The following is a 17,455-nucleotide window of genomic DNA, read 5'->3' as shown; positions in this document are numbered from 1 at the left end:
TTATACCCAGAGTCCCTAGAACATTAAAAACAGGGGTGCCTGGGTGGTTCCGTCAGTTAAGCATCTGACTCTTGATCTTGGCTCAGGTCATGATCTCACAGGTTCGGGAGTCTGAGGCCCACATCAGGCTCTGTGCTGGCAGCGTGAGCCTGCGTGGGATTCCCTTCCTCTCTCCCTCTCCCCCCACCCCCCAACCCCCCTCCAGCCCTGCTTGTTCCCTTACTTTCAAAATAAATAAACTTAAGAAAAAGAAAATCCACAATTTTGTGAATAACTGTGAATGTCTTAGTGACCCAAAGCAAGAAGTATTATAAATATGAAAACCCTGTTTTCCAGACTACTTAGAAGAGAAAGATGTAAGCCATATCTACGCGTATTGAGAAATTAATTTATCCGGGCTGAGTCCCTATGGGAATTTGGCCTCATGCTGCCAAGATAAGAGCAAAGTTTCAGGTACAGGCTCATGGATGATCACCCTAAACATCTGTCCAGAGATTCTGGAATATACATAAGCCAACTTACCAACCGACCCATGGTACTTGGCAAAACCCATACTGAGCATCCAAGAAGAATTAAAAAAAAAAAAAAATCAGTGTTATCTGGGATACAAAGTCTAGGTACTAGCCTTGTACTCAGAGTTCTTTAGGGAGCAGAGGGAAAACCTCAAGTTCTTGCTCTCTGTGAGAGAGCAGACTGAATTCATGTCAGAAAAATGTCACCAGAGGCAGGAATGAAAATGTACTAGTTATGCATTACCGTAAACAAACAATCCAGCTTATACTCTTCCTGACAGAGCTCCAACAAACCTGGCTAAATTTACTTAGGAAAATTGTAAAAGACTAATCAGTACAGTATTTTGATGTAATTAAAATTTTTATCTTAGCATTCTGGGGCTTAAATCAAACACTTTGAGTATCATTCCGTATTAGTAAATAAATCAGCTACACACTAATGTGTTAAAATCTCTAACAATCACCATTTAGAATTATAATCCTAGAGCAATAATGGCAATAAACTAAATCCAAATCCAGGACAGAAGTATGATGGATTTTTTTGTCCACTAAAAATTAAAGAAGGGTTACTTCCTCTGAGAGAAAAGATTTTGTCAAGAACAGTAGGTACTGTTTGTTTAAAGTTCTCAAAGTGCAAGTACTTCCTGTCCATATACAGGAGATCAGTTGGTAATTTATCAAGTAGTCAAGCATACACTAATTTCAGAATAACTGCAAAGAATTCTTGGGAGGGAATGCACAGAAGGTTGAGTTTTAAAACCGTCCAGGGGCACCTGGGTGGCTCAGGCAGTTAAGCATCTACTCGATTGCGGCTCCGGTCATGATCTCATGATTCCTGGGATCAAGCCCTGCATTGGGCTTTGTGCAGACACCGCAGAGCCTGCTTGGGATTCTCTCTCTGCCCCCAACCCCTTTTGCACGCACATGTGCACATGCTCTCTCTCAAAATAAGTAAATATTGACAATATTTTAAAAATTTAATGAAAAAGTGTATAAGATCTCTAAGATTCTATGCATGATCATGTGAAAATTGGAATATGAGAAAAAATGAAAAAAAACTTACATGATCCTTAATTGTACCTTAAGAAAAAATACTGTATGTAGAAAAAGATGAAATTAAGCCTTTATCAATACTAGCAAAGATATTTATTTTATCAAAGACCAACATCAAAAGCATATTTGGACTTTTGGCGGTTTCTCAAAAGTTTTAAAGATTAGTAAGAAATTTAACTTTTCAGTATTTATATGGTAATCCTTCGCATAAACACCAAAAACAGAACAGAAACTATTTTTAAAACTGTTGAACACTTTGGGCACTATATGTATAGATGCAGTGCCCTTGATTGTTAACTTTTATTTCCATCTATAGTTGCACCAAACGATTAAATCACAAATGACCAAAGTTACCCTAATTAGAAGCAATGGATACTTCAGCCATTTTTCTTTTTAAAGATTCAAGCAGCCTTGCAAAGCAAGCCTTCAAAGCAGCCTTTGGTTTTGGTTTACAAACAGACAAATTTAAGAACAGGAAAGAGTAAGCCCATTTTAGCAATCAGCCTGATGCTGGCTAGAATGTCCACCACTGGCATCAGCTGTGGAGGGAAACGGTGCTTTTAGGATTTTCATCTCTGTCCACTCATCCACCCAAACAAGGTGTAGTGACTTTTTGTTTTGACAAGGGAACTACTGTGAAAAGCAAAAAAGTCAACATACTGCCAAGGCACTGGGATTATTTAAGCAAATGTTATCTGATTAGTAATCTAATAAAATTGCACTTTGATAATAAATTGATTCCTACTAATGTTATAAAACGGCAAAGCCTCAACTTCTTCTTTTGTAAAAGATTAGGAAATTCTGAGGACAGCTCTGATATTTACCATATAATTTCACCAGGAATAGCTCTGCCTGATGCCTATATGAAATCCTACTGCATGAATGGGAAGTAAACAACACTAGCCAATGTCAGAACCAAAATTTAAACGAAAATTTACTTGTCATTATTAAGAGGTAAGTCCAAAGTCAAGTACCTCTTTCCCATGGATTTTCACAGGAATAATGTTTCTCAAGCTGTGAGGGTAACGTCTTTGGTGAGGCTCCAACCTCTTCCAGAAGACAGTAAAAGGTAAAATTGTGAAAAGAGTGAGAAAAAAATGTTCATGGAAACACAAATTTTGTACCCTTTCTCTTGAAATTTTAAATAGAAAACCTTAACTTGTGGCTACTGTCTAAGGCAATTTACTGGTTCCAAGAAGCACAATAAAAGAACCAGAAGAAGAAAAACATCACTGGTTGCCAGAGTGATTTCTGTCGCTGAAGAACCGCATCAGCTGCTGAGTTCCTGTACTATGCGCTAAAACATCCCCACAACAGGCCAGTCGCTCCTGCACCTTCTTTTGGCAGAAAGAGTAGGTTTAAATGATCTCAAAACATTCTTCCAAGCATAATTTTAATCTATGGGATTAAGAAAAACAAAAACAAAAAAAACCCCTAAATGACAAACCACTCTTAGACTCCTCCTTCTGGATCAAAATAAGAAAGCAAGAAAAGATGGGTGCTAAAACTGAAAAAAGGTTGGGATCACTGAAGCTGGTTAAGTTGACTCTGTACAGAACTAGTATGCCCACCAAAAAGCAAGGTAAATAAAATAAAAAATGATGCTTGGTCCTTATGTGCAAATTATTCCATTTTATTTTCACTATTACGCTCCAAATCATACCTAACTTCCTTAATTGGTCTAGTTTTTTTTTTTTTTTCCTTAACAAAATGTGTAAGGACAATTTGAGAAATCCCAACACCAAGGAACTGGGAAGCCCAAACAGTACGAGCATTAGGGTATTATATGATAATTACTTGGCGAAATATTAGTACAACATAAGCCTGCAAAATTAAAACAACTCCTAGCTGTGAAAAGCAGAGCAGAGAAATTCTTACGTGTACTCCGGTGCAGAAATCGGTGCCTGGAACCTTGACATTTTATTTCTTGGGGCAGAATATGATCTGTGCCACCTTAAATAATAATTATGCTTCTTTTACATATTCGGCTTTCATAACACAAAGAAAAAGTGAGATACAAGTCTACTGGTCAGAATTCACTTTTGTGTCAATAGCTGACAATAATCGATTCTACTGTCTCTGGAAAGCGATTAAGAAAACGAAGGCCAGTGTTTCAAGGTAAATAAAATAAAAAATGATGCTTGGTCCTTATGTGCAAATTATTCCATTTTATTTTCACTATTACACTCCAAATCATACCTAACTTCCTTAATTGGTCTAGTTTTTTTTTTTTTTTCCTTAACAAAATGTGTAAGGACAATTTGAGAAATCCCAACACCAAGGAACTGGGAAGCCCAAACAGTACGAGCATTAGGGTATTATATGATAATTACTTGGCGAAATATTAGTACAACATAAGCCTGCAAAATTAAAACAACTCCTAGCTGTGAAAAGCAGAGCAGAGAAATTCTTACGTGTACTCCGGTGCAGAAATCGGTGCCTGGAACCTTGACATTTTATTTCTTGGGGCAGAATATGATCTGTGCCACCTTAAATAATAATTATGCTTCTTTTACATATTCGGCTTTCATACCACAAAGAAAAAGTGAGATACAAGTCTACTGGTCAGAATTCACTTTTGTGTCAATAGCTGACAATAATCGATTCTACTGTCTCTGGAAAGCGATTAAGAAAACGAAGGCCAGTGTTTCTGCTCCCATGTCTAAATGCACTTTTACTCTTAAAGCCAAGGAATAAACTAAAGTGGAGGCAGGCAAAGGTTCACGGACCATGACACATAATTAATTGTACATTACAAAGAAGAGACCAAAATAGGTGAAGACACCAAGAATTTAATAATTACTTTAGTGGAAGTAAAATATTGCTGTTTTATAATAAATTAACAATTTCATCCTTACTGCGTCACTAACACCAAATATATGATAGTGCTCATTGTATAAAATTCCCAATGTTAATTAAATGTAGATTCTTAAAGATGAATTCAACTACAAATTTTTGAAATTAATAATGGAAGGGGAAGAAAAAGCCAGGTTACATTATTAACAAAAAGATGCTTAAGTAGGGGTGCCTGGGTGACTCAGTTGGTGAAGCATCTGACTCCTGACTGCAGTTCAGGTCATGATCTAATGGTTCATGAGATCGAGCCTTGCATGGGGCTCTGTGCTGACAGCATGGAGCATGCTTGGGGTTCTCTCTCTCTCTCTCTCTCTCTCTCTCTCTCTCTCTCTCTCAAAATAAATAAATAAATATTTTTTAAAAAGATTCTCTTGGGGCGCCTGGGTGGCGCAGTCGGTTAAGCGTCCGACTTCAGCCAGGTCACGATCTCGCGGTCCGTGAGTTTGAGCCCCGCGTCAGGCTCTGGGCTGATGGCTCAGAGCCTGGAGCCTGTTTCCGATTCTGTGTCTCCCTCTCTCTCTGCCCCTCCCCCGTTCATGCTCTGTCTCTCTCTATCCCAAAAATAAATAAACGTTGAAAAAAAAAAAAAAATTTAAAAAAAAAAAAAAATAAAAAGATTCTCTTTAAGAGAAATGCTTAAGTATCTTACCATAATATGGTAATATACATAATTACCATACAAAAAAGTATCGTTATGTAATCTAAGAATTTCACTATGAAAATGCAGGGTTAAATATTCATTCTATCTTTACTACCAAACATTAAAATATTTTTTGTTTTATTAAACATCTAGAAAGCGCCATTAAGGCGACTTAAATACAAAAGCAAGGATTAGTTGACTCTGCTAATCTTCTCTGTTATGAGGAACTTAGGTAACTGCAAAAATTCCTATGAACGAATTATCTACTCTAATAGTAGCCTCGTTAGGCTGGTTTTCATACATAATACAACTGTTTCCTTTCTCTTCAACCAAACTCAGCTACCAATAATTACACATTTTGTGGAAAAAAAGAAAAAAATAATGCTATACTAAAATAGACCTGTTTTTACCTAATATGAAATTTCAAAGTAATTAAAGACCTGAGAGCCTGGGTGGCTCAGTCGGTTAAGTGTCCTACTTCAGGTCAGGTCATGATCTTGCGGTTCATGAGTTCGAGCCCCGCGTCAGTCTCTGTGCTGACAGCTCAGAACCTGGAGCCGGCTTCAGATTCTGTATGTGTGTGTCTCTCTCTCTGTCCCTCCCCCGTTTGTGCTCTCTCTTTCTCAAAAATAAATAAATATTAAAAAAAAATTCTTAAAAAAAAAAAGACCTAAATAATCAGCCACATCTTATATGAAGATAAGCGGCTTATATGAAGAACGGAAAAGTTGATGAGAAAACTTTGCTGCCTTGAAAAAGATTACAAGTAGAAAATAACAAAAGCCCTTGATCATTCTGACAGGTGCTAAATCTCAAGAAGCCATCTTAGCCATAAACTATGTCGTCTTTTTTACCATTTGGGTAATATACTGGGAGATGTACTAGGAAAATGGATTTCACGGACCGGCCGCCATCACTGCCAGCCAGGCATCTCCAGGAAAACATATAATTACCATAAAAATTTTTATATTAATGGTTGAACTTGTCAGGTAAGTATTTTCGGAGGGAGATATATATTCATTTTAACCTACTGTCTACTTACAAACTCCTCCAGAGTAACTATAGCTACTTAAGGACACATTTCAAGATTCCCCACGAAATGAAAGCACGTCTAGTTCTCCTCCACGCCTAACACTAAAGAAGAAAGTTCCTACCCTATCAAAGCCCCTTCAGCATCTCTGTATTCTTCAGTCAGCGCCAAACTAGCACTTGATGTGGTCTGACACCAATGGATATTGTACTGTGCTCCAGTTCACAGTATTGAGTGCTCCAGTACGGTACTGAGCTCTAGTGCTCTTAAATATACGTTTAAGTGCTTTGCTTTTGTCCAGATTGGCAAACTCCGAGAGAGATGCCCCATCTCCTGATCCTGTTGCAGTTCCCGGGGAGGCTAACATGATGCCTGGCATCAGATGTGGTTCGTGAACAAGGAGTTCATGAAAACTGACTGAAAATGTAAAGAAGATACCTTAATTTACACAAGCAACCTAAATCATCTATTTAAAAATGCCACAATCACCAATGGATGTGAGACTTAAAATTCTGACCAGATTTTAAGGGGATATTGTATGTGTAAAAACCCACTAATTTTAATGAAATAACAACAACAAAAAACCATGTGCCTGATCTAAAACATCTTATAGTGGGGTAGCTTTGATCAGAAGACAGTAACATAACCAAATGAGAAAGACAAGTTTATGTGTCCTTTGAAAGAACAGACTCGTATTTTTGGAAAATGAAATGGATCTAACAATTCGATGACTCAGTAGGCAGAGAGCTAAACAATAATCCTGGGAAGTAAAGCAATTCGCTTGCCTGTGCTTACACTGGTTACCACGGCTCAGTAGAAGCAGAATGGGGCGCCTGGGGGGCTCAGTCGGTTGGGTGTCTGACTTGGGCTCAGGTCATGATCTCACGGCTGGTGAGTTCGAGCCCCGTGTCAGGCTCTGTGCTCACAGCTCAGAGCCTGGAGCCTGCTTCTGATTCTGTCTCCCTCTCTCCCTGCCCCTCCCCCACTCATGCTCTGTCTCTCTCTCAAAAATAAACAAACATTAAAAAAATTTTTTTCAGTAGCTGAGCTGGAAGGGCTAGTTCACAATCTTATGACCAACTGAGTAACTTGAAAACAAAGACATTTGCTTCAAGTGTTTCCTTTTGTTTTTTTTGCTCCGATCTACACCCTAGGTAAACATTCCCGAAGGCTGCACAGAACTGAGCGCTAACATTTATCAACTTTTCCTAAGTATACTTTATAGGCAATTCCCAAAATAAGTAAATCAGACTTTCAGAATTCTGTCATATGTGTAGAAGTGGGGAATGTTACTGGAAAACTCCCATGACGTATTTTTTTTTTTTTTATTAAATTTTTTTTTTTCAACGTTTATTTATTTTTGGGACAGAGAGAGACAGAGCATGAACGGGGAGGGGCAGAGAGAGAGGGAGACACAGAATCGGAAACAGGCTCCAGGCTCTGAGCCATCAGCCCAGAGCCCGACGCGGGGCTCGAACTCACGGACTGCGAGATCGTGACCTGGCTGAAGTCGGACGCTTAACTGACTGCGCCACCCAGGCGCCCCTCCCATGACGTATTTTAAGGCTCTAAAAATAACTGCAAAAAATGGAAAACTGATGTAAATGTCAAACAGATTTCAAACACGTAAAAGCAAATTCTTTACTTTTCTCTCAGGTTCTTAGGCACAAAATGCACACTTCTTCCTCTTTAAAAAACTATTTGAGAGTTAAGAAAAAAAGAAGTAACTTATGTAGAAAATGACAGGACACTGGATGTTGAAAACTTATGCAGGAGACACGTTTCCCCGTGTTGTACTCACATTGAGTCAGCTCTGAGCAGCTGTCCGTTTGGGCGAACGGCATTCTCACTCATGGAGCGCTCTCTTTTTAGCCTGCCAACTGCACGGATCTGTTCAGTTCGGCACAAAGACGGGGAAAGGAACAGAAAAGACTGTCAGGAGCCTAGCAGAGCTACTTACCATCCAAAGAACCTCAGTCCAAGGCTATTCACAAAACTTACAATTTACAAAGAACACAGAACCAAGAATTGTTGCTAAACAGGAGTACTGAAAACAGGTTAAAAAAAAAACAACCCTACTTATTATCATGCGGATAAACTTAGGAATGCTTATTCACCTCATGAAAAGGTACTTCTGGTTTCTATTTAAGTATCCACATTACTTGGTAAGATTATATGTCCATTTACTATAATTTAAATAATACACTTCCATTAATTAAGAACACTTTACAACAGTTTTTAAAGGCACGTATTTTATAGGAAATGGGATGTACTTGTGTTACAAACAAATGTTCCAGGCTTCTGGGGCTAAAACAAATTCAGATTTGGTTGGATATGTAAAAACTAGACTGAAAGAAAAGCTAACGCTAGCTTAAAGGTTCCGGCATTCCAGAGACCTCCACAGTCTCCCACCCCACACACTCTTCTGACAAAATGTATCACTGACCTTTTCCATTAAGGGGTAGGATTTATGTTCCCTTCCTTTAAATTGGGTGGGCTGGTGACTGCTATAGAGATGATGCAATGTGGCTTCTGAGACTAGGTCATAAACAATAAGGCTTCTGACTTTCTGCTCTAGGCTGTTCAAGTTTGGAACCATGGCACCATGACGTGAAGGTGTCCAGGAGTCCCACAGAGAGGCCGTGGGTAGGTGCACCAGTCAGTGACCTTGGCTGGGCTGAGTCCCAGACAACAGGCTGTATGGACAGACGTGTGAGTAAGCTGGCAGAGGGCTGTAGACTCCAGCTGTGGAGTCGTCCCTAGCTTTGAGACTTCCTCGCTTAGACCCAGATATGGTAAAACAGAAACAAGCTCTCCCCACGATGCCTGCTGCACCTTCTTAACGTACAGAACCTGTGAGCAAAATGAAATTTTTGTTTTGTTTTAAGTCAGGGTGGTTTATTACACAGCAATAGAACAATGGTAATCACTAACTTTCCTGTTTGTTTAGGATCTTTTTTTTTTTTTTTTTAACTAGAAACAGCTATGGCAACTTCATGGTTTAAAAAAAAAAAAAAGTAAACTTTACTGTAAAGGACAATTGGTATGTGAAGCAATGGACTTGAAAGTTAAGATTTTAAAAAATACAAATCAGTATCTAGTGATGCTTGTAAAAAAATCTTGGGAGTAGATAATCAGGTTACAAGCACCTTCAATGGAGAATAAATCCTCATTTCATGCCAACAAAACTGAAAACCACAATACGCAGTGTATAATTTCAGAGAATGGTTTAGATCTGGTTATTGTTATGAACCATCGACCCACTCAAACAAAGGAAAAAAAAAACACTTCTAACAACAGAAAAGGGGTCAGGGTGGAGCCTACTGGAAGAAAATTGAACCAAAAATAAGAAATTTGAACCAAAAATAAGTATTATGTTATTTTTAAAATATATATATATATTTTTCAACGTTTATTTATTTTTGGGACAGAGAGAGACAGAGCATGAACGGGGGAGGGGCAGAGAGAGAGGGAGACACAGAATCTGAAACAGGCTCCAGGCTCTGAGCCATCAGCCCAGAGCCCGACGCGGGGCTCGAACTCACGGACTGCGAGATCGTGACCTGGCTGAAGTCGGACGCTTAACCGACTGCGCCACCCAGGCGCCCCTAAAATATACTTTTAAGATGTTTATTCATTTTTGACAGAGAGAGAGGGAGAGAGAGGGAGAGAGAGAGAGAGAGAGAGAGAGAGAGAGAGAGAGAGAGAGGAAACGCAAGCAGGGGGAGAAGCAGAGAGAGAGAGGGGGACAGAGGATCCAAAGCAGGCTTCAAGCTGTCAGCATAGAGCCTGACAGGGGGGCTCGAACTCCTGAACAGCAAGATCATGACCTGAGTGGAAGTCGGATCCTCAATAACTGAGCCACCCAGGGGCCCTGAAAAATGAGAACTGCTTTAGAGCTACATATCATATACACACATGGTACACCTCTATCTCCCTCCCACACACACCTCCACAACCAAGTACACTAAGCACACTTCATTCACAGAGAGCAGTACCGGGTTGATTGGCGAGGATCCCACTGAAACCTGCCTTCCCGCCCACGGCACGGTTGCACCTGCCTTCCCTAGAGAACAGCCCTTCCAGGTTACAGTGATCAAGGTGAATTTCCTACTAAATCAGAACCATTCCCGCTGCTGTGCTGTAAGAACTAAGATTAAGCAGGACAGGAAACGACAGAAGACAAACATTATGTCTATAATTTCAACACAGCCTGGAAACGAGAAGATCCTAAGTCTGTTATTTTCACCATTTGAAATTTGATTTAAATAGAACTTCACAGGAACCCTAAGCTTGATATTACTGCCATATCGGGAAGAAAAGCAACTTCTCACAAAAGCATGTATCTGTTATGCCTTCGGATGTGACCAAATTGTATGCTGTAACTTTAACCAAAGCGCGTAGACACTGCCTGAGGTGATAAGGAACACGATCTTTGAACAATTTCCACATTTAGTTCAGTCATGGCGGTTGTTTCTTCAATCCAAGGCTTTTATTTTAAAAACTTAGGGTTTTTTCCCCCAGCTTTATTGAGATCTAGATGACGACTCAGGGCTCCTAAACCTCATTCAGAACCAACCAGCACGGATTACCCATTTAAAAACTTGTATTCACTCCTGGAGCTGAAAAGTAGTTTCCTAGCTTCAGGTAACTTCCTGGAGAGGTTAGGTCATAGGATCTTCTGTGCCTGGTAGTAAGGCTTCAAATTCCCCCCTAATGTGTTTATAAATTCTGAACAAATGAATAAATGAATGTCCTCTAGGCCTTTGTTTGCTGGTTCTTTTAGTCCATTTAAAGCTGACTGCCCTTTTAAGAACCTGCTCAGAGGCCTTAGTATTTTCCCTTGTACTGATCTCTGTTTTAAAATAACAGCTCAGAGACATGAATCTGTGAATTGTCATGGGATTTTTACTGGAAGAGGTGCAAATACTTCGTAAGATGGGCTGAACATCCCTCCTTCCCAAACATGTTCACTGTGCAAAATGTAAACTAACGAGGTTTGGAGAGAAGAGCTGAGATGGCGACTGAAGGTCATGGGAGGGAACATGGAACATGTGTCCACGGTGAACAGCTCAGGCCTGGGCTAAGAGGGCCAAGAACAGTGGCCACACAAAGGATCTGAGTGCACATCTCTGAACTGTCCACGGATGAATATGTATACGTATATACAATTAGGTGATTCTCACTTTTTCCCTCTTCTCTCCCTTTTGCTCCATTCTGCTCAGACCCAGGCCTCTTTCCACAGGAGGGAAAAGAAAAGGAAGCTAAGCAAACCGTCACTGAATGGTGATCAGTCCCACATTCAACAGCTTCCGAGCTAATACAGGACCCTTTTAAGTATTCACTGAGCGCCTAGGAGTCCTTCTCCATTTGTTTTAGGATGCGCCATTTGACTGGGTTACTCAGTACACTTCAGGTCAACTATGTTCTTTCACTTCCCAGCCTCAAGGTTGTCCTATCAGTTGAACTGGACCATCATGTAGCACTGACAGCCACCTGCGATTTTAACAGACCCAGGGCTTTTGTGTTAACCCTCATGAAAGCTTCTTGGGCGGATGCTTTCCAAGTGTAATCCTGGATGAGGTTTGTTCTGGCTGGATGTGCCTTTCCTAGTCCCTGAGCTCCAGCTGTACACGTTGTATGTGGCTGCCATCAAATGCGGCATCCTGTGGATGCCATCCGATGATGCCTTGGACGTACTTCCTTTTCTGAAAACATTCATTGTCTTCGTTCTTCTTTTCTAAGACCAGGTCAGAGTTTATACAGGCCAACTGATTTTCCCCTCACAGGGCTTCTCTGACTCTTGACATTTCTTGGGTATGTTGGGGTTTAGTGCTTTTGCAAAGATTTACTGCAAAAATGGATGGCATTCTTCTACTTGTCTTTCTGGAAGTAGGAGTTGCCAATTCAGGCAAAAACTCTTACTACCTGTCATTAGTCCAATCTGTTTTCTCTTTCTACTTCAATGGCCTTCTCACAAAGCTCTTGGCAATTATTACATTTGACCTTTTCTTTTTTTAAAAAAAAATGTTTATTTTTGAGAGAGAGAGAGAGAGAGAGAGCGCGCGCACACGCATGCACATGCGCAAACAGGGGAGGGGCAGAGACAGAGGGAGACCCAGGATCCCAAGTGGGCTTTGCGCTGACAGCACAGAGCCCGATGGGCTCCAACTCACAAACCGCGAGATCATGACCTGAGCTGAAGTCAGATTCTTAACCGACTGAGCCACCAGGTGCCCCCACAGTTGATCTTTTCAAAGAATGTTGTTGTGACTGATAGGATATGTTGACGGAATCCATATCTGTGACGGGGTTATGCCTCTTCAAGGCAGCATCAAGCCTTCTTATTTTCCAACTCTTTTTCTTCATACGTCTTTCTTTTTGTTCTCTGGAAGATCTCCTCTCGCTGTCTCCCATTTGGACCCCGTTTTGAGGAGGGGTGCTGTTGGTGTCAAAGCCCCCTCCCTCCTCACTCATACTGCCTGATCAATGCTAAGAACACAGAGGACTGCCTTGGCTTGGGTATTTTGCAGTTTGCTACCCAGATCAGTTTATTGCTCGGTTCCTTTATTAGTTTCTTATAGGAAGAATCATCAAAGCAGTGGTCTGTCCCACAGCTGCTTCCTAAGTACTGGGACCGATCAGGCATATTGAAAGGGTTCATCAATTTCCTCTCTATCAGCCAAGCCCCCAGGTTTTATAAACCCTGTCTGTGCTGGGGGATTATCCACTTCACGCTTGAAGCCCTCTTGCATGGGTTCCCTTGGATTCTTCAAGCCAGTTTAAGAATTCAAGTGCTTACTTTCTGCAAACTTATCCCTTGTGTCAGATACATTTTAGACAACTTCTATAGCCTTCTATATAAGCCACCTTCTCATAGCCTCCTTTCTTGCCATAGGCCACTGGTTCTCAACTGGGGGTGATTCTGCCCCCAAGGGGACATTTGGCAATGACTAGAATTTTTCCCTTGTTTTTATTGTGATAAAGCACACATAACATACAATTCGCCATTTGAAACTACAAGACAGTATACTTAATGGACTCACAATGTACAACCATCACCTCTACCCAGTCACAGAATATTTTTATCGTTTACTGTCATAATAAAAATCATTTATGATTTTCATCATATTCCCAGAAGGAAACCCTACAGTGATTAAGCAGTCATTCCCAATTCCTCTTCCCCCTCTGCCCCAATCCCCTGGCAACCACTGATCTGCTCTCTCTGTGGATTTGCCTCTCCTGGATACTTCATATAAGGGAACTCATAAAATTCCATGAAAGTGGAATTCATAAAATATGTGGCCTTTGCTGTCTGGCTTCTTTGATGAAGCATGATGTTTTCACGGTTCAACCATGTTACACAACGTGTAAGTACTTCATTCCTTATTACGGCTGAATAATATTCCACTATATGGATATACACTTGGTGTACGTATTCATCATTTGATGGACATTTGGGTTGTTTTCACCTTTTTGGCTATCAGATACACTGGTCTCTAATGGAGGATTCCACTGGTATCTAGCAGACAAAGATCAAGAATGCTGGTAACATTCTATAGTGCAAGAGGATAGCCTTCATCACAAAAAAGAATTATCTGGTGCAAACGTCAACAGTGCCGAGGATGAGAAACCTTGGCACATGCTATAAAATGACTACTAGAGTAAATGATTCAGGGGAATCTCACTTGATAGATTCTGACCAGCATCCGAAGGAATCATCAACGTGATGAGCACTCAGGGCTTTAAAGCCCTCCTCTTTCAATCCATCTTCTAAAAGTAACTAGAACTCTGGTCCTTTCTCCTTTCCCTCTGGTCAAGAGGTTGACTGTCAAGAGAGCCGCCTGACCATTCTATGGACTCAAAGTACACATCATTACCTTTGCTCTCCTTTCAACAGGCAGCTGATACTGTGTCAGAAACTCCTCTCTCACACCTCAGGATTTGGCTCCTGCCACACGATTTCAATTTTACAGCAATAATATTTAAACGTTATTAGAACATGTGCTAAACACACTACGTGCATTATTATACTCAATTCTCGTAATAATCTTAAGCACTTGGCATTATTCTGATCTTTCTTTTAGAGATGAGCCTTGGAGTTGTTTAATAATTTATCCAAGGTTATGTCATTAATAAGTAGCAAAGTCAGCCTTCAAAATCAGGTCTAATTCTCAGCTGAAGTTTTTCACTCCAATGCTATACACTTTGGACACTTATCACATGTGACTTAATATCACAATTATTGCAGGAGTAAACATCACCTACGCTTAAAACCTAGGTCTACTGAGGGCAATTCTGGGAAACTTTGTTTCCTCACTCAATATAAAAGCAATCACTCAGGGGTGCCTGGGTGACCCGGTCAGTTGAGCATCTGACTCTTGGTTTCAGCTCAGGTCATGGTCTCACGGTTTGTGGGTTTGAAGCCCCACGCTGGGCCCTGCAATGGCAGTATGGAGCCTGCATGGGATTCTTCTCTCTTTCCCCACCTCTGCCTCTCCCTCTCTCTCTGCCATTCCTCTGCTTGTGTGTGCTCTTTTTCTTAAAAAAAAAGAGTAATCACTCAGGAAAGTGCCTGACTTGTTTTCAATCAGTTATTCTCACCAAGTGTGCAGTAAGTATCTAAAATAGTGAGAACAGAAAGATCAAAAGGAAAACAAAACTCGAGAGTAGTAAAGGGAACGTTTCCCCCGGTAGAATCCTCACTCCACGACGCTATTATCCAGGCAGTAATTTCCACTGGGCACTTTTGGGGGGCCAGGAAGAAGGGCCTCTCTCTAACTGATATCTTTTGTCTCACTTGATATTCATACCTTTCATTATTCTTTGCTATTAGGAACTTTGTATTGGGGAGCCTGGGTGGCTCAGTTGATGAAACCTCTGACTTCAGCGCAGGTCATGATCTCATGGTCCGTGAATTCAACCCCCGCATTGGGCTCTGTGCTGAGAGCTCAGAGCCTGGAGCCTGCTTGGGATTCTGTGTCTCCTTCTTCTCTCTACCCCTCCCCCACTCACACTCTGTCTCTGTCTCTCAATAACGAATAAATTAAAAAAAAAAAAAAAAAAAGAACTTTGTATCTTCTGAGAATGTTGGGGTCTTTCCCTGCACTCATGCCACTATGCAGGAACTGTATCTCTTTGAAAAGGGTCTTACACAAAAGCTCAAAGAATGTTTGTTACATATAATTCTACAAGTATCTTTTTTAAAAAAAATTTTTTTTTTCAACGTTTATTTATTTTTGGGACAGAGACAGAGCATGAACGGGGGAGGGGCAGAGAGAGAGGGAGACACAGAATCGGAAACAGGCTCCAGGCTCTGAGCCGTCAGCCCAGAGCCCGACGCGGGGCTCGAACTCACGGACCGTGAGATCGTGACCTGGTTGAAGTCGGACGCTTAACCGACTGCGCCACCCAGGCGCCCCAAATTCTACAAGTATCTTAATGTCCTTCCACTGTGGGAACACTCAAATGTAGTGCTTTGCACCAAGCACAAATCTAGAATGTCCAAACCGGCACCTATGAGTATAATAATCTCAGTTACCTCAGGAGAAATTTCCAACCTAAGAAAAGGCCATACTTAGTACTAGGAAACTGTACTCCCTCCCCTGGGTCACATGGATACTTCACCCTCATTGGAAAGGACTAATATGAAAAATGACCACAGGCAATGCACAACACGAAAGTTCAGAAGCTACAATATAAAAGCTATAACTATAAATATCATCACAGAGAAGAAATTTTACAAGATTGGCCCTGAATCAATGGGAGAGGCAAGATCTAAACTTTGCTCCTAACAGCTTATTAAGTCCCTCCTGCCACATTCAGGTCAGCAGGGCTATTACTGTCACAGGTACACCAGCTGAGTGGAGACGTCTTAGCAAGCTGGGAGAACAGGTAATGCGAGGGAAAAAAAGAGCTTTCTTTCCCTATTTGCCAGACTTCTTTTGCAACAAAGTGATATGTTCATTTCCTATGCTAGTCTTCTCATCTTTTTCTATATTGCTAAAGGTGCAGCACCTAGCCATAAAACCTCTTCCTTCTAGAGGCGCCTGGATGGCTCAGTGGGTCGAGCATCTGACTCTTGAATTCAGTTCAGGTCATGATCTCATGGTTTGTGAGCTCGAGCCCTGGGTTGGGCTCTGAGCTGACAACACGGAACATACTTGGGATTCTCTCTCTGCCCCTCCCTTGCTTGTGCACTCTCTCTCTTTCTCTCTCAAAATAAATAAATAAAAAACAAACAAACAAAAAAAAAAAACCTCTTCCTTTAGACCATATGAATGTTAATGATTTCTAAAAAATTTCCATTCTCCTGAAACATAACATCTAAATCTAAAAAAATAGCATAATGTCTTACTTGGGTTGTCTATAAACCACAATCTATACTACTTAACGGTCCATGTGGAAGGCTTTCATTACATATTGCTAATGATAGGATTTATAGCCTTTAATCCTCTTTACCATTTGCTTTTGTCTAGATTATTTCAAATTCAGTTCACATTAAAACTCTACTTACTTCTTCATTTTGCGGGGTTGCAGGAGGCCTTTCTAAATCCAGAAAATCTAGCGGTCTTTCACTTAGTGTTAGTACACGAGGTGGGGTTTTCAGTGCCAGAGGTTTAAAGGGAGTTGACTGTATAAGGTCAAGATCCGCTGGTCTTGCAAATGGAATGTCTTCATTATTTCCTAGGAGTAACGAAATAGAAGGGAAGGAGGTTTTACTTAAAATTTTTTTTTTTTCAACGTTTATTTTTGGGACAGAGAGAGACAGAGCATGAACGGGCGAGGGGCAGAGAGAGAGGGAGACACAGAATCGGAAACAGGCTCCAGGCTCTGAGCCATCAGCCCAGAGCCCGACGCGGGGCTCGAACTCACGGACCGTGAGATCGTGACCTGGCTGAAGTCGGACGCTTAACCGACTGCGCCACCCAGGCGCCCCGGGAAGGAGGTTTTAAAAAGAGAGTGGTTTTATTAAAGACTATCTGCCATTATACACCCCCTAGAATGTCTAAAATGAGAAGAATGATTGGTACAAAGTGTTGGCAAGGGTGTGGAGCAGTGAAAACTTTCATGCATCACTGATGGGAATATCACAGGGTACATACAATCAGTTTCACAAACAGCATGACAGTTTTCCATAAAGTTAAACACAATTTACAATATGACCTAACAATTCCACTCCTAGGAATACGAAAACCCACGTCCTCACAAGGACTTGTATGGCAACACTCACAGCAGCTTTAATCCTAACAGTCCCAAACAGGAAACAACCCAAATCTCCATCCGTAGGTGACTGGATGAACAAACTGGGGTGTATTCACATAGTGGAATGCTACCCAGGAGTAAAACGGAATGAACAACTGA

General features: G+C 40.9%; 1 protein-coding gene across 14 annotated transcripts in view; it reads right to left on the bottom strand.

Annotated features, from left to right (window-relative positions):
• MFF (mitochondrial fission factor) overlaps positions 1-17,455 on the bottom strand; it is a 37,291-nt gene that overhangs the window by 13,281 nt on the left and 6,555 nt on the right. For 6 of the 14 annotated variants that reach the window (XM_086719795.1, XM_086719798.1, XM_086719799.1 and 3 more), the window contains 3 exons: positions 16,608-16,777; positions 7,893-7,981; positions 3,444-3,518 (listed from right to left, as the gene is read on the bottom strand). In XM_086719795.1, coding sequence (XP_086575921.1) covers positions 3,444-3,518; positions 7,893-7,981; positions 16,608-16,777 — 334 coding nt within the window. Of the gene's footprint in view, positions 1-3,443; positions 3,519-3,979; positions 4,055-7,892; positions 7,982-16,607; positions 16,778-17,455 lie in introns of all 14 variants that reach the window. The other 8 variants (XM_025912294.2, XM_086719797.1, XM_086719800.1 and 5 more) reach the window with 2 other exon arrangements.

The sequence above is a fragment of the Puma concolor genome, chromosome C1 (assembly GCF_028749965.1).
Source record: "Puma concolor isolate L17-30 chromosome C1, mPumCon1.1.hap2, whole genome shotgun sequence".
NCBI classification, from domain to species: Eukaryota; Metazoa; Chordata; class Mammalia; order Carnivora; family Felidae; genus Puma; species Puma concolor.
This window is presented reverse-complemented; position numbering and strand designations above follow the sequence as displayed.